Consider the following 18,691-nt stretch of genomic DNA (forward strand, 5'->3'; position numbering starts at 1 on the left):
TTGAATGTGTTTTTCAAACATTTATTTACAAGAAAATACAAAACTATTTTGGTAACGATTGCATCAGCCCAGTGTGTAATTCATTTTTTTTTTTTAAATATTTCAACACACATCACAGCACCTCAGCCCTGTCATAAATGTTTAATCTCAAGCTTCCTTCATTTCCACTAATAGGCCTAGCAGTGCTGGATGACCCTTATGGGTTTAGTGCTTTCCATGAATATATTAAGCCTGCCAAACACTTTCCATTCAGCCAAAAAAAAAAAAATCTCATTTACACCTTAATACATATTGCCCTTAAAATCCCATCAGAGGAGGTGCCTTGATGCCTGTGAAGTGCTCTTGATTAGGAAATTGGAGCTACCCTCTACTTTGATTAAACCTGATTGCCTCCCATTTCTCAGGCACTGTATAACCCTTAAGAGTTTAGCACTTCCCCATAATTATAATTGTCCTTCAGGGTTGGCTGCACTGATGTCAGTGCAGGCCTGTGAAGAATTTGAGCACCTTTCCCTTAGAGCTGGATGACCCATTAGGGTTTAGCAATTGTTTTCTTTTAGCAACACCCCAATTATATTGAGACAACCCATATTGCATATGATCAACACTCGTCTGCCTACACTTGTATGAGAAAATATAAAGAATTTAAATATACAGTATTTAGTATATTATGACTGGTAAGGGGATTCAGGATCTCAAATTCAAATTCCACCGCAAACTGGTAGCTATGATTTAGCAATGGAATTATTGGCAGTTTACATGTAATTGTTTAAATTTATTAACATCAGCACTCTGTGATCTATGAAGGTTTAGCTCTTACTTGTGAATATAATAGTTCGTGACCTGTGAGAGTTACGTGTTTAATTTTTGAATATAGAGTATGCACTAATAATGTGAATAAAATTTTACAGAATACACAAAATATATTCTCATATGTGCTCATACACTCATACCTCCAATAATAATACTATTTAATAACAACAACAATGATAAAATACAGGTTGTATAAACACAATACTTGAGAACAGTATAAACTAGAGCAGTAATCTAGAAGTGAATTTGACCTAGAATCTAACTACATAGGCAGCCCTTGTCTTGGGATGGGTAGGATGACCTGGCATCTCACAAACCATGCCCATCAAGGCAAGTGTCTTGATGCTGGTGTGGGGCTCTTGGTCCAGTGAATTGGACCTGACCTCCCATGCCTTGGATTGAATCTGATTGTCTAACATTTCCCTACAGGTTTAGCTTTCTCCAGAATGTAATTACTTTTTTTTTTTTTTTTTTTTTTTAACAAGTCGGCCGTCTCCCACCGAGGCAGGGTGACCCAAAAAAGAAAGAAAATCCCCAAAAAGAAAATGCTTTCATCATTCAACACTTTCACCACACTCACACATAATCACTGTTTTTGCAGAAGTACTCAGAATACAACAGTTTAGAAGCATATACGTATAAAGATACACAACATATCCCTCCAAACTGCCAATAAATATCCCAAACCCCTCCTTTAAAGTGCAGGCATTGTACTTCCCATTTTCAGGACTCAAGTCCGACTATATAAAAATAACCGGTTTCCCTGAATCCCTTCACTAAATATTACCCTGCTCACACTCCAACAGATCGTCAGGTCCCAAGTACCATTCGTCTCCATTCACTCCTATCTAACACGCTCACGCGCGCTTGCTGGAAGTCCAAGCCCCTTGCCCACAAAACCTCCTTTACCCCCTCTCTCCAACCCTTTCGAGGACGACCCCTACCTCGCCTTCCTTCCCCTATAGATTTATATGCTTTCCATGTCATTCTACTTTGATTCATTCTCTCTAAATGACCAAACCACCTCAACAACCCCTCTTCTGCCCTCTGACTAATACTTTTATTAACTCCACACCTTTTCCTAATTTCCACACTCCGAATTTTCTGCATAATATTTACACCACACATTGCCCTTAGACAGGACATCTCCATTGCCTCCAACCGTCTCCTCACTGCTGCATTTACCACCCAAGCTTCACACCCATATAAGAGTGTTGGTACTACTATACTTTCATACATTCCCTTCTTTGCCTCCATAGATAACGTTTTTTGACTCCACATATACCTCAATGCACCACTCACCTTTTTTCCTTCATCAATTCTATGATTAACCTCATCCTTCATAAATCCATCTGCCGACACGTCAACTCCCAAGTATCTGAAAACATTCACTTCTTCCATACTCCTCCTCCCCAGTTTGATATCCAATTTTTCTTTATCTAAATCATTTGATACCCTCATCACCTTACTCTTTTCTATGTTCACTTTCAACTTTCTACCTTTACACACATTCCCAAACTCATCCACTAACCTTTGCAATTTTTCTTTAGTATCTCCCATAAGCACAGTATCATCAGCAAAAAGTAACTGTGTTAATTCCCATTTTGAATTTGATTCCCCAAAATTTAATCCCACCCCTCTCCCGAACACCCTAGCATTTACTTCTTTTACAACCCCATCTGCTGTATAGCCCTTGTGGCTTAGCGCTTCTTTTTGATTATAATAATAATACAACCCCATCTATAAATATATTAAACAACCATGGTGACATTACACATCCCTGTCTAAGACCTACTTTTACCGGGAAGTATTCTCCCTCTCTTCTACACACCCTAACCTGAGCCTCACTATCCTCATAAAAACTCTTTACAGCATTTAGTATCTTACCACCTATTCCATATTCCATATACTTGCAACATCTGCCACACTGCTCCCCTATCCACTCTATCATATTCCTTTTCTAAACCCATAAATGCAATAAAAACTTCCCTACCTTTATCTAAATACTGTTCACATATATGCTTCAATGTAAACACTTGATCTACACATCCCCTACCCACTCTGAAGCCTCCTTGCTCATCCGCAATCCTACATTCTGTCTTACCTCTAATTCTTTCAATTATAACTCTACCGTACACTTTTCCTGGTATACTCAATAAACTTATTCCTCTATAATTTTTGCAATCTCTTTTGTCCCCTTTCCCTTTATATAAAGGGACTATACATGCTCTCCGCCAATCCCTAGGTACCTTCCCCTCTTTCATACATTTATTAAACAAAAGTACCAACCACTCCAACACTATATCCCCCCCTGCTTTTAACATTTCTGTCATGATCCCATCAGTTCCAGCTGCTTTACCCCCTTTCATTCTACGTAATGCCTCACGTACCTCCCCCACACTTACATTCTGCTCTTCTTCACTCCTAAAAGATGGTATACCTCCCTGGCCAGTGCATGAAATTACCACCTCCCTTTCTTCCTCAACATTTAAAAGTTCCTCAAAATATTCTCGCCATCTACCTAATACCTCCCTCTCCCCATCTACTAACTCCCCTACTCTGTTTTTAACTGACAAATCCATACTTTCCCTAGGCTTTCTTAACTTGTTTAATTCACTCCAAAATTTTTTTCTTATTTTCATTAAAATTTCTTGACAGTGCCTGTCCCACTCTATCATCTGCTCTCCTTTTGCACTCTCTCACCACTCTCTTCATCTTTCTTTTACTGTCCATATACTTTGCTTTTCTTATAACACTTCTGCTTTGTAAAAACCACTCATAAGCTACCTTTTTCTCTTTTATCACGCCCTTTACTTCATCATTCCACCAATCACTCCTCTTTCCACCTGCCCCCACCCTCCTATAACCACAAACTTCTGCCCCACATTCTAATTACTGATATATATGTATGTATATATATATATATATATATATATATATATATATATATATATATATATATATATATATATATATATATATATATATATATATTTATTATTATCACACTGGCCGATTCCCACCAAGGCAGGGTGGCCCGAAAAAGAAAAACTTTCACCATCATTCACTCCATCACTGTCTTGCCAGAAGGGTGCTTTACACTACAGTTTTTAAACTGCAACATTAACACCCCTCCTTCAGAGTGCAGGCACTGTACTTCCCATCTCCAGGACTCAAGTCCGGCCTGCCGGTTTCCCTGAACCCCTTCATAAATGTTACTTTGCTCACACTCCAACAGCACGTCAAGTATTACAAACCATTTGTCTCCATTCACTCCTATCAAACACGCTCATGCATACCTGCTGGAAGTCCAAGCCCCTCGCACACAAAACCTATATATATATATATATATATATATATATATATATATATATATATATATATATATATATATATATATATATATATTTACTTAACGGCTGTATCCTGCCAATTATTATTATCAAAACTAAGCACTAAACCCACTAGGGTGATAGAGCGCTGTGTATCCTACCCAAGTAGGGTGACTTGAAGAATAAAAAAATCTATTCATTCAATCACCATCTTTCCAGCAGTGTGCCAATATCAGTCAATTACTTTTCGACTGCAATATTACTCTTCCTTCACAGTGCAGCCACTGCCCTTCCCACCTCCAGGACTGGAGTTCAGTTAACCAGTTTCCCTGAATCCCATCAGAAAAGTTACCTTGCTCACTCGCCAAGGGATTCAGGGAAACCAGTTAGCTGGACTTGAGTCCTGGAGGTGGGAAAAGCAGCACCTGTACTCTGGAAGGGTGATGTCAGTTAACTTCTGGAAAGACAGTGTTTAAATGAATGACAGAGACGGCCTTTTTTTCCCCTTTGGATCACTCAGCCTTGGTTGGAGATTACTAAACTGTTGGGGTCATAGAGTGTCTGGTGAATGAAGCAATCAGATTCAACCCATAGAAAGAGAGGTTAGCCTTTCACTGGCATCAGGGCACCTCTGACAGAAGTGTATGTATATATATATATATATATATATATATATATATATATATATATATATATATATATATATATATATATATTATCAAGACATAAAAACATCTCCGTACAATATACACAAAGTTGTTTTACGCGAGAATTAGACATATTTAAGGAAAGAATAGCCAGGAGACTTACAATTAGTTAAGATAGTAAGAATGCAGAAATATATTGGATATGAGAATACAGTATTAGAAAACAGTTTGATGGAGCAACATGCCAAGACACCACATGTGTATGCACAGGAACTTCTTACACCAATATGTAGCCAACAAAAAATTGCAAAAGAAGCTTCTATTGGGACAACCTTTTCCTCTCTGTAGAGGGTTATCAAAATTGGTTTAGAAAACCGACAGGTTAAAGAATTTGACCCCTCGAGGGAGGTTCATTGACGCTGGTGAGGGGCTCTTGATCTAGGGAATTGGATCTGTGTTCCGGTTCCCTGAATTGAGCCTGAATACCTTCCAATCACTTCCCCCCCCCCCGATGCGCTGTATAATCCTACGGGTTTAGCACTCCTCCATGATTAAAATAATAATAAAAGTCTGACACTTTTGCAACACTTGGGAATCTTTGTTGTGGAAATGTTTTGCCAACAAGTGACTTCCTCAGTCCAATACAGAGCTGAGTGGTGGAAGATGAGGGACTGATTACTTCAGACTCCTCATTTTCCACCCTCATGTCTGTACCGGACTGAGGAAGCCACTTATTGGTGAAACGTTTCCAAATAAAGATTCCCAGTTGTTGCAAAAATGTCTAATTTCTCGTAGAGGATTATCATTAGAACTCCATGAAAATGCAAGCCAGTAGCAGGAGCATCTTCTGGTGGCCTTAATGGCTTGGTTAAAGGTCTCTGGTTTAGCAAAAACTAATTTGATTTTGTAATGACAAAATATTTAAAGGTTGCTAGTATTTTTCTAAACACTTCAAAGGATGCTTTGGAGTTATTAGTACATAGCAGATGCTTGTGGGATGAGTGATTTGCATGATTATGATCAATAAAGTTGTTATTGTAGAAGAATTGCTGATTGGTTCTTCAAAATATGAAAGATATTGTTTATGATGTACCTTCTGATTTTTTTGTAACAAAAATGGCCCCTTGGGTACGAATCTTACACATTTTTTTTTCAGTAGAAACAAAGGTGATTCAGATTTTGTTGTCCCAATAAAAGCTGGTTCTGAAACTTAATTTAGGTTTATAATTTTTTTAGCAATATACCATCTCATCCATTCTGGACGAGGTCTAATGCTTGGATGAAACATTAAATTAAAAAAAAATAAATTTTCATTTGCTGGGGGAAGGAGAGAGGTGGGCATGAGATGACCTTGTAACTCCAGAGTCTTAACTGATAAAATATATACATGTACAAGACAAGTTTTTTTTTCAAAACTGACGAGGATTGGAAATTACAGGTATTGTGACTGGACCAAGAGCTCCAATGGCGGGTCATCGTGTGACTAAGGAAACACATATCCTGTTTCCTGACGAATCTTACCTAACCTAACCTTGCTTTTTTTCCAGATATTTAGTCTTCAACTGACATACCAGTGTTATCCTAGCAACCAGGCCTTTGTTATATCCCTACTGTATATTCTTTTATAACTTGTGGCCTCCAGTCTACATGTTTTCCTTTGACTAGTGATTCATGTTCTGTACAAGATCAAGACTCGGGAGAAACATGAGCAGGAAAGTTGCAGATATGAAAGTAAAGCCACTATTAACAGGCTTAGCACCAGTATCACTGTACCAAGTTATGTGTCCTCTTCACCTGGAATGATCATATGAAGTACCAGTCAACAGTGACCACGGCAAAGTGACCTGACCTCCAGGGATTTCACTCGGATAACTTTAATGCCAAAGTGTTTGTAGAGATAGTTCACTAAGCTTGGCATGAATAGACACATATAGCATTCTTCTTGCTACTGTAAAATTATCAATATTCACATAAAAAAAAAAACACAATTTCCCTCATTCTTTCCCTAGACTGAAAAACTACACGAAGAGACAGTGACCAGAGGAATTAAAAAATATATTACTTAACGGTAAAGAAACATCATGCCAAGAATGACAGAGTCATGGAAGCACACTTATATCATAGAGATCATAATGTAGACACACGCCAGACTGACATAATCATGGCAAGACCATTACTCTGAAAAATTAAAATGATTTTGTCTCTTTCTTTTTTTCTCACGATTATCACTCTCTTGTGCTTTGACTAGAGAATTTGGGTTTATCTACTATATATATATATATATATATATATATATATATATATATACATTTCTTATATCAATGTAAAATATATTGACTTAGATATGACTAGTATATATAATCTGGAAGATTGCAATGTTGCAAGATGAGCACATCTTTGCAGTGTCATCAAGTAATGCAGTATATTACATCAGCACACTGAGGGCTGAAGGAGAGTTGCTAAACAAGCAACTATCGGGACAACGTTTCTCTCTGTGTGCAACATTATCAACTCTGCAAAGAGCTTCTGCAAGTTTTTTTTTTTTACATTAGCTGTCTCCAGTACGACTTTCACATCCACTTAAAGTGGACTCGAACCAACGTCCCCTAGTAGACATCACGCTGTATGTATGTATGTATGTATGTATGTATATATGTAGAGCATATTGTTTGTTGGTAAAATGGCGACATGTAACCTTAATGACCCTCGTGCAGTCGATAGACTTTAAACCCATTAACAAACCAGCCAGTAGACAACCCACCATCTCTACCATACCAACCAACACTTTTTTTTTACTTAATCCAGGGAACTTAATGGCCTCCTACATTAACCCCAAATCACATTTCACACAACACTAAGTCACTTTTGGGTTTAACGGCTGTTTTGGAATATATTTTGTATATTAAGTATATTAGATGAAAGCCCATAGCAAATTTCGTTTTCAGTTATTCTGAATTTTATTTTTCCATCCATTAAGTGGCGCTGTACAAAGCTTTACAAATTTTCTACGTTGAAGTTCCATCATATTTTTATTTATGATGAGTTCATTCTGCTTTTCAATACTCATAAAAGTGTTTTATTTTTTTTATTAACACTGGCCGATTCCCACCAAGGCAGGGTGGCCCGAAAAAGAAAAACTTTCACCATTCACTCCATCACTGTCTTGCCAAAGGGCTGCTTTACACTAAACTTTACAAAACTGCAATGCAATTGGATATTTCAGGCCTAAAGTTGTCACAGCACTTTAAAGAAACAGCAGTGAAGTGTGTCAGTATGGGGAGAGTCAGCTGACAGTGTTGCTTTTCTCTGACAGTGTAAGGAGAGAATACTGTATTTACTTTGGCGGTGGTGGGAAGCTTGTCTGTCTCTCAGTGAGCGGACAGAGAAAGGCCTCCAACACTTCTTGCCTTGAATTATCAATTAGGGTTTTGTGGATACACAGATATCCCAAAATATTTATATGGTGTGGGATCGTGTGTTTGTAAGTTGTGGCAGAGCCTTCAGCTCACAACTGAGAGAGTTCTGGTTCGATTCTCGGGCTGGGTGAGACGTATGGGTAAGTCACCTTAGTAAGTAAGTAAGTAAGTAAGTAAATTTATTCAGGTATACACAATACAGTTACATAGAATTATCATACATAGCAGCATATGTGTAGAGAACCTAGGATAACCCAAAAAAGTCAGACAGAGTGACTTACACCTTACACCTTACACCTGCTGACCCCGTCATCTAGCAGTAAATAGGTACCCGAGATTTTAAGGTGTCGTGTCGTATCATATGAAAACCCAAAATGGAACTATACCAAACCGTGGCTTTGTTAGGCTGTCCTGGGTTGAATATTCATAAGGATGTCGGTGTCAAACTTTGGTACAGTACCATTAGAACAGTTTCACGGCAGAGGCTGTGTACGTTGTAAAGTGAGGTGGAGGGTTTAGAGTTTACGGTGATGTGTTTACCTGGAGAGGGTTTCGGGGGTCAACGCCCCCCGCGGCTCGGTCTGAGACCATGTCTCGTGGTGGATCAGGGTCTGATCAACCAGGCTGTTACTGCTGGCCGCACGCAAACTGACGTACGAACCACCGCCCAGTTGGTCGGGTAGATGAAGGTGAGACATAATATTGTTGTCACTGATTGCAAGAGATCCAACACAAGACAAGAAATTTCAAGTTATCTGCCTAAATACTAATCCTCGGTTCGACCCCCGCAATCCATGAAAAAAACTTACAACTGTTTATCACAACTTTTCGGTTAGTTTTGACGCACTTCATTTAAAAAAAAAATCACGATTCATGCTGAGAGGTTCTTTGGCTGAACGATGCAGCGAGACGCAATTGTAACTACTTCGGTTTCGGAAGACTGAGCTGCATCCATGGGAGGGAATGATAGTGCCATTTATGATTCAAGAACATCAGTGATTCTTACCAGAGGGTATGACATTGTCAGTATGTGTGTGTGTGTGTGTGTGTGTGTGTGTGTGTGTGTGTGTGTGTGTGTGTGTGTGTGTGTGTGTATGTTTGAACATGTATGCTTGAACGCCTGTGATCAAGTGTGCCCCAGTGACAACGTGTAGAGTGCGTAGGGAAGTGCCTCTGCCTTCCCACGATGCTAGCATAAGTCTACGGGTTGTAGGCTGTTCACGCTCGTGTCTGAGGTGTCAGTTTCTTGACTCGTCTGTCGGGAAGTTCGACTCCGCGAGGATCCTGTTACGAAGAAAGAATCAGTTTTGCTTCTCTGCAGTTGGAAACCGCATTCTGTGGCATCGCTGGACCAGTGAGGCTCATCTTGGTGTTGCGTCCTGGAGGGACTAGGACTGTTCGTGTGCTTGTGTAAAACTCTGTTGACTTGTGGACTCCTGGGAGCCGCTGACGTCCGGACAGGACTTTGAGCATGTCTGCTGAGTTGTGGGCTGTTTGAATTACCCTTTGCTTTTCGCGATGAGTTTCGCTTGACAATACAAGGGCTACTATCACGCCTTTGGTGTTGCGAGACGATATCTTGGACAGGCGAGGCTTTGGCACCACTAGAGGATGAGAGAGTTTGGTCATGAGTGTGTGGGGGCTGTTGAGATTGATGGAGGTGGCCGTTCCTCAGTCTGTCTTGAGAAGAGATAGGGTTGGTCTCTGAGTGTTGCTTGGTGGCTTTTGCTTGTACGAGCTTAATTGTCATTGCAGTCAATTCTTCGTACTGCTTCCGCATCGCCTCTGCTTTCTGTCTTTGTTCTTGTGAAGAGTGCAAAGGCCGTCTTATGCGTCTTGCTTGAGGCTCTTTATCTCCGTTACATTCAATCTGCAGTGGATCATCTTTGCTTCGCTCTTCGTCCTCGAGATTTCGGGACGACAAAGAGCGTTCCAGCCACTCGTGTATCCGCTGCCTTTTAGCAATGCGATCCACTGTGGTCTCTATCCCATGCGCTTTCAACGTCCGCAGCACTCTGTCCTTCTCCTTGGGACAAGAGTGCGCAGAGAAGGTCGAGTAGCAAACACTCTGACCATCTACGTCTCCAATATCACGTCTCGGCAGTTTAAGGAGCCATTTATCGTCCATGTACTTGTACACTTCACGCGCCGACGCCCGCTTCTCTGGTTTAGGCTCCAGGAGACGCTTGAACATCCTCAGGAGCCTTGAAGTGAAGTTTGTAAACCTCTTGGGCGTACGCAGCGTTCGACGCTTACGCCAGTTAATGTACTCAGAGTAGTTGGGGTCCGTCAGATCCGCCTTCTGCCACGGCAGCTGACCTGTCAGCAGCACGTAGATGAGGATGCCCAGTTGCCACACATCCTGCGGAAAGAGGTCACGTTAAGGCTAATGAAGAGATGTTAACACTCTCCAGGGCTTAAACGGGTCTGTGAATACAGAGTCAAGGAGTGACAAAGTTGCAATCTTCTCAGACACACAATATTCAATATTATTTACAGTAAAATAAATAGGATAACTGAAATAAAATTTATTACATATTTTAAAACTAGCAAAGAATGCTTTTTATGAATAATGCAATGCATAATAGTGTACAAGAAAATATAAAATTTAAATATACATAAACCAATTCACTAAAGCGAGTATGAGATTAAGAATGTGGAAACTGAAAAACACATTTTGAGTAGCAACAAATTTTCATGCATTATCCTTATTAACTGCACTTAAATGTAATATTGTGGTCACTTGTGCCTGTCTCATCGGTGATCTCTAGATTATTTACTAGAATTTCCTTGTTAGAGTCAAGTCAAGCAGATTATCACCTCTAAGTTGTTTGTTCTGTCATAAACTACATTTGAAATCAATCGTAATAAATAGGAAAACTTACCTGTGAGGTATCTGCGTGGAAACCTTCGTTCTGTACAGCATCCACAATCTCCGGGGGTGCGTAAGGCAGCCACACCGTCCGCTTCTTCAATAGCGTCCCCTTCTTGCGCGTGGACCCGAAGTCGCAGAGCTTGACGTGACTGAAGTCGCTCTTGAAGATCAAGATATTGTCCATGTTCATGTCTCGATGCACTAAGTCCTTGGAGTGCATGAAGTCCAGAGCGGAGGCTAGCTGGAGAGCGATTCTCTTGGTGTTAATCTCACCTAAGCCCATGTCGCACAAGTTGGTCGTCAGGTCTCCGAAGGGGGCGTACTCTTGGGCGAAGACATAGTACTCGCCCGCTTCGAAAGCCACGTCATAGGCATTGAGGATGTTGAGGTGGGGGCTGAGGTAGTAGTTGTAGTGGAACTCACGGAAGAAATCAAGGCGGGAGGTGGAATCTTTGTGCATGGCCTTCAGCACCACCTCGTGTCGAGTCCTACGGTGTTCCACCAGCAAGAGGCGGCCCCTCCAGCCTTCCTGGATCACGTGAAGAACCTCGTATTCATCTTCCAGCTGGATCTGGAAAGTAAACTCTTAACGTTAAGCCTGGGCAGTAAGTCAGCTTGTTCAACATTGAGAAATATGTCATGACGGCAGATCTCTTCGCTAGCAAACATGACATACATTTATTTCAGCATAATACAATGTTTGTACAGAGTGACATGATACAATGTACAGAGATAAGTTACATGATGCAATGTTTGTACGGAAACGAGTGGCATGATACAATATACAATGTTTGTAAAGTGACATGATACAATGCTTGTACAGAGATGAGTGACATGATACAATGTGTGTACAGAGATGCGTTACATTTGGTTGTGCACGCAGATAGCCCATAGTTATACAAGATCTTTATTCATAAATGCATTAGTCAGGTAATTTCATTCTACACGGGCCAAGGGTCCTCTAAGTCATGACTCATGAACTCGTAATGACACTTCCCTACCGTAGGTTCGAGTCCCACCATTCTGGGACTCGTTCCCGAAGTCCATTTTAGTGACCGAGAGGAAACAAACAGGGACGTTCACTGCATTATCCTTATTAACTATCCTTACATGTAATATTATGGTTACTTGTGCCAATCTCATCGGTAATTTACGGATTATATACGAGGATTTTCTTGTTAGAATCAAGTCAAGCAGATTATTATCTCTAAGTTGTTTGTTCTGTCACAAACTGCATTATAAAGCAATCATAGACAACCTTTGTGAAGTCGCTGGAGTCCAGTTTGCCGTCAAAGTTCCAATTAGCTTGGTCGAAATTAAAATCTTTTGAAGATTATTGCGTATTAGAGCCTTGAAGCCTTGACGATTTCTTTCAAGAGTAGTCTACCTTGGTTGTTTTCTGTAGCCTAGAGAATTACTAACCCAGAATAATCAAGGAAAGCTTATTTCCATTGGTGGCCTCAAGTCCTCTCCCTTACGATGCCACTCATAACAGCGGACTCCTGGGTACCTATTTACTGTTAGGTGGACATGGGCAGCAGGCGTTAAGATACCTGGAATTGCATCCAGATCCTTTGTGGTTGTGTGCCTAATGCTTTTCCACTGACCTATGTAGTACTCAGGTGTCCTACTGGGTCAGTGACGACACAGGGATACAATATCAAAGGTAGTGTACCTGTGGTTCCTATTTATCTATTATTTTTTTGTGAAACTTTAGGCCGCTAGACCTATGCTCACACGTCCGTTGCTCCCTTCACCGCCTCCAGCCTATTTTTTTTTTTTTACCTAAGTCACACCTTTACCCACTCTTGTCCCTCCGTCTCCTTTCTCCTCTCTCTCTCTCTCTCTCTCTCTCTCTCTCTCTCTCTCTCTCTCTCTCTCTCTCTCTCTCTCTCTCTCTCTTTCCCTTTGGAAGTCTCTCTCATCATTCTCTCTCCTCTTTCTTTCCTTCCTTCTCTCTCATCTCTATTTCTGGGTCCTTCTCCTCCTCCACCTCCTCCTCTACTCCCCTCTCTTTTTTCTTCTTTCTCTCTCTCTCTCTCTCTCTCTCTCTCTCTCTCTCTCTCTCTCTATCTATCTCACTCTCTTTTCCCTCTTCTTTCTCTCTTCCGTCTCATTTTTGCCGTGCAGAAATCCGCGCGTGGCCCGGGCCAAAGCTGGCGGAGGTGGCAATCAATAGTGGGCCATGCAGTGGCACTTCTGATATATGGGCCATGCAGTGGCTCCTTAATATATGGGCCATGCAGTGGCCTCCTAATATATTGGTCATGCACTGCCCCCTAACATAAGTTTCAATCAGTGGCCCTCCTGAGGTGTGGGTCACTGGCCCACCTGGACCAAGTGAAAGCGGGCCATCATCAGCATTCAACACAGACTACGTACACTCTACTCCTGCCTAATTCTTTTGTGTCCCAATCCTAAATTTTTGTCCTATTTTCCTTTTTGAAAAAGATTTCTCAAGAGTAAATTGTATCGATCGAGATTACCAGTTATAGAAAAGTGACCAAGTATACACTAGAAGGAATATAACAGGAGGATGGCAGAAACATCACTTAGTGAACAGATCTATCACATGAACCATCAGAGTACGGAAACTCGTTTAAATTTAACAAAACTGGATATATCAGTAGTATGTTGCTGCGCTATTCTATATGATAGTTGCACAGAAACTCCAACAGTGTGTTGCTACACTATTCTATATGATAGTTATGTAGTGGCAACACCAACAGTGTGCTGCTACACTGTTCTGTATGTTAGCTGCACAGTGGGAACATCAGCAGTGTGCTGCTACACTGTTCTGTATGTTAGTTGCACAGTGGGAACATCAGCAGTGTGCTGCTACACTGTTCTGTATGTTAGTTGCACAGTGGGAACATCAGCAGTGTGCTTCTACACTGTTCTGTATGTTAGTTGCACAGTGGGAACATCACCAGTGTGCTGCTACACTGTTCTGTATGTTAGTTGCACAGTGGGAACATCAGCAGTGTGCTGCTACACTGTTCTGTATGTTAGTTGCACAGTGGGAACATCACCAGTGTGCTGCTACACTGTTCTGTATGTTAGTTGCACAGTGGGAACATCAGCAGTGTGCTGCTACACTGTTCTGTATGTTAGTTGCACAGTGGGAACATCACCAGTGTGCTGCTACACTGTTCTGTATGTTAGTTGCACAGTGGGAACATCACCAGTGTGCTGCTACACTGTTCTGTATGTTAGTTGCACAGTGGGAACATCACCAGTGTGCTGCTACACTGTTCTGTATGTTAGTTGCACAATGGGAACATCACCAGTGTGCTGCTACACTGTTCTGTATGTTAGTTGCACAGTGGGAACATCAGCAGTGTGCTGCTACACTGTTCTGTATGTTAGTTGCACAGTGGGAACATCACCAGTGTGCTGCTACACTGTTCTGTATGTTAGTTGCACAATGGGAACATCAGCAGTGTGCTGCTACACTGTTCTGTATGTTAGTTGCACAGTGGGAACATCACCAGTGTGCTGCTACACTGTTCTGTATGTTAGTTGCACAGTGGGAAGATCACCAGTGTGCTGCTACACTGTTCTGTATGTTAGTTGCACAGTGGGAACATCACCAGTGTGCTGCTACACTGTTCTGTATGTTAGTTGCACAGTGGGAACATCAGCAGTGTGCTGCTACACTGTTCTGTATGTTAGTTGCACAATGGGAACATCACCAGTGTGCTGCTACACTGTTCTGTATGTTAGTTGCACAGTGGGAAGATCACCAGTGTGCTGCTACACTGTTCTGTATGTTAGTTGCACAGTGGGAAGATCACCAGTGTGCTGCTACACTGTTCTGTATGTTAGTTGCACAGTGGGAACATCACCAGTGTGCTGCTACACTGTTCTGTATGTTAGTTGCACAGTGGGAACATCAGCAGTGTGCTGCTACACTGTTCTGTATGTTAGTTGCACAATGGGAACATCACCAGTGTGCTGCTACACTGTTCTGTATGTTAGTTGCACAGTGGGAACATCAGCAGTGTGCTGCTACACTGTTCTGTATGTTAGTTGCACAGTGGGAACATCACCAGTGTGCTGCTACACTGTTCTGTATGTTAGTTGCACAGTGGGAACGTCACCAGTGTGCTGCTACACTGTTCTGTATGTTAGTTGCACAGTGGGAACATCACCAGTGTGCTGCTACACTGTTCTGTATGTTAGTTGCACAGTGGGAACATCAGCAGTGTGCTGCTACACTGTTCTGTATGTTAGTTGCACAGTGGGAACATCACCAGTGTGCTGCTACACTGTTCTGTATGTTAGTTGCACAGTGGGAAGATCACCAGTGTGCTGCTACACTGTTCTGTATGTTAGTTGCACAGTGGGAACATCACCAGTGTGCTGCTACACTGTTCTGTATGTTAGTTGCACAATGGGAACATCACCAGTGTGCTGCTACACTGTTCTGTATGTTAGTTGCACAGTGGGAACATCAGCAGTGTGCTGCTACACTGTTCTGTATGTTAGTTGCACAGTGGGAACATCAGCAGTGTGCTGCTACACTGTTCTGTATGTTAGTTGCACAGTGGGAACATCAGCAGTGTGCTGCTAAACTGTTCTGTATGTTAGTTGCACAGTGGGAACATCACCAGTGTGCTGCTACACTGTTCTGTATGTTAGTTGCACAGTGGGAACATCAGCAGTGTGCTGTTACACTGTTCTGTATGTTAGTTGCACAGTGGGAACATCAGCAGTGTGCTGCTACACTGTTCTGTATGTTAGTTGCACAGTGGGAACATCAGCAGTGTGCTGCTAAACTGTTCTGTATGTTAGTTGCACAGTGGGAACATCAGCAGTGTGCTGCTAAACTGTTCTGTATGTTAGTTGCACAGTGGGAACATCAGCAGTGTGCTGCTAAACTGTTCTGTATGTTAGTTGCACAGTGGGAACATCAGCAGTGTGCTGCTACACAGTTCTGTATGTTAGTTGCACAGTGGGAACATCAGCAGTGTGCTGCTACACCGTTCTGTATGTTAGTTGCACAGTGGGAACATCAGCAGTGTGCTGCTACACTGTTCTGTATGTTAGTTGCACAGTGGGAACAAAAGCTAGCTAATTTTTCCCTGTAAAATTCCATCACTTAGGCTGGTGCTCATGCAAGGTGTTGATATATGCCAGCCTTGAGCTGGGAGACTTCAGCAGTGTCAGCCCCTGAGCCACGAGACTTCAGCAGTGTCAGCCCCTGAGCCACGAGACTTCAGCAGTGTTAGCCCCTGAGCTACGAGACTTCAGCAGTGTCAGACCCTGAGCTGGGAGACTTCAGCAGTGTCAGCCCCTGAGCCACGAGACTTAAGCAGTGTCAGCCCCTGAGCCACGAGACTTCAGCAGTGTCAGCCCCTGAGCCACGAGACTTCATCAGTGTCAGCCTCTGAGCCACGAGACTTCAGCAGTGTCAGCCCCTGAGCCACGAGACTTCAGCAGTGTCAGCCCCTGAGCTACGAGACTTCAGCAGTGTCAGCCCCTGAGCCACGAGACTTCAGCAGTGTCAGCCCCTGAGCTACGAGACTTCAGCAGTGTCAGACCCTGAGCTGGGAGACTTCAGCTGTGTCAGCCCCTGAGCCACGAGACTTCAGCAGTGTCAGCCCCTGAGCCACGAGACTTCAGCAGTGTCAGCCCCTGAGCCACGAGACTTCAGCAGTGTCAGCCCCTGAGCTACGAGACTTCAGCAGTGTCAGACCCTGAGCCACGAGACTTCAGCTGTGTCAGCCCCTGAGCCACGAGACTTCAGCAGTGTCAGCCCCTGAGCCACGAGACTTCAGCAGTGTCAGCCCCTGAGCCACGAGACTTCAGCAGTGTCAGACCCTGAGCTACGAGACTTCAGCAGTGTCAGCCCCTGAGCTACGAGACTTCAGCAGTGTCAGCCCCTGAGCCACGAGACTTCAGCAGTGTCAGACCCTGAGCCACGAGACTTCAGCAGTGTCAGACCCTGAGCCACGAGACTTCAGCAGTGTCAGACCCTGAGCCACGAGACTTCAGCAGTGTCAGACCCTGAGCCACGAGACTTCAGCAGTGTCAGACCCAGAGCCACGAGACTTCAGCAGTGTCAGACCCTGAGCCACGAGACTTCAGCAGTGTCAGACCCTGAGCCACGAGACTTCAGCAGTGTCAGACCCTGAGCCACGAGACTTCAGCAGTGTCAGACCCTGAGCCACGAGACTTCAGCAGTGTCAGACCCTGAGCCACGAGACTTCAGCAGTGTCAGCCCCTGAGCCACGAGACTTCAGCAGTGTCAGACCCTGAGCCACGAGACTTCAGCAGTGTCAGACCCTGAGCCACGAGACTTCAGCAGTGTCAGACCCTGAGCCACGAGACTTCAGCAGTGTCAGACCCTGAGCCACGAGACTTCAGCAGTGTCAGACCCTGAGCCACGAGACTTCAGCAGTGTCAGACCCTGAGCCACGAGACTTCAGCAGTGTCAGACCCTGAGCTACGAGACTTCAGCAGTGTCAGACCCTGAGCCACGAGACTTCAGCAGTCTAACAATGTAAATATAAAATCAAAACTTCATAAATAGACCATGGTAGACCTGGTAGACCAAAGTACTGAAGGAGACCATGGTAGACCTGGTAGACCAAAGTACTGAAGGAGACCATGGTAGACCTGGTAGACCAAAGTACTGAAGGAGACCATGGTAGACCTGGTAGACCAAAGTACTGAAGGAGACCATGGTAGACCTGGTAGACCAAAGTACTGAAGGAGACCATGGTAGACCTGGTAGACCAAAGTACTGAAGGAGATCATGGTAGACCTGGTAGACCAAAGTACTGAAGGAGATCATGGTAGACCTGGTAGACCAAAGTACTGAAGGAGATCATGGTAGACCTGGTAGGCCAAAGTACTGAAGAAGACCATGGTAGACCTGGTAGACCAAAGTACTGAAGAAGACCATGGTCTCTCACTGCTCACACACAAGAACGACGCTCTTGCTTCTGTCCGTCTCTAAGACAGACTTAAGACTGTCTCAAATTCTAATAACGAAAGTACCTTAGGCGATCTTATTTAAAGATATAAAAAGGAAAAGTGTTGTGTATATAACTATGGTAGAAAAGCGATTTAAAATCTGTTTCAGCCACTGGGGAAGTTGAATGATAGCTCTAGGCCTTTCGTATATATATATATATATATATATATATATATATATATATATATATATATATATATATATATATATATATATATATAGACACACACTGATATTTCTGACCTCTTGGTCAGAAATGTCATTGCTTATAATAATAATAATAATAATAATAATAATAATAATAATAATAATAATATAATAATAATTTATTTATAAGTGGACCAGAATTCTGAGTATAGGATGAAAGTATATATGATATCTGAGTCTGAGACCTAACTGAGGACCCAGTCTTCTGCGAGTCACCAAACTGAATGACCTGCACGGGTTCAAAGCTTTGTGGTGTGCGTGTGTTTGTGTGTGTGTGTGTGTGTGTGTGTGTGTGTGTGTTTTCGTTTGCAAGTTCTCTTTTCATTGCAAGATCAATAACACCGAGGTGGTTGTTGCATGCTGTTTTCATGGTGTAGTTCTGTATTCTCTGTGTCACTCGTTTCGCTGTGTTCTTC

The 18,691-nt window shown here is 42.5% G+C and overlaps 1 protein-coding gene across 2 annotated transcripts in view; it reads right to left on the reverse strand.

Annotated features, from left to right (window-relative positions):
• Positions 1 to 7: 7 nt before the first annotated feature.
• Positions 8 to 18,691, reverse strand: part of LOC128698229 (serine/threonine-protein kinase SBK1-like) — an 86,412-nt gene continuing 67,728 nt past the window's right edge. For both annotated transcript variants that reach the window (XM_070098545.1, XM_070098544.1), the window contains exons 3-4: positions 11,094 to 11,654; positions 8 to 10,570 (exon numbers count right to left, since the gene is read on the reverse strand). In XM_070098545.1, the coding sequence (XP_069954646.1) occupies positions 9,398 to 10,570; positions 11,094 to 11,654 (1,734 nt within the window). In that variant the 3' untranslated portion in view covers positions 8 to 9,397. The remainder of the gene's footprint in view (positions 10,571 to 11,093; positions 11,655 to 18,691) is intronic.

This window comes from Cherax quadricarinatus, chromosome 63 (assembly GCF_038502225.1).
Source record: "Cherax quadricarinatus isolate ZL_2023a chromosome 63, ASM3850222v1, whole genome shotgun sequence".
In the NCBI taxonomy this organism is placed as follows: domain Eukaryota; kingdom Metazoa; phylum Arthropoda; class Malacostraca; order Decapoda; family Parastacidae; genus Cherax; species Cherax quadricarinatus.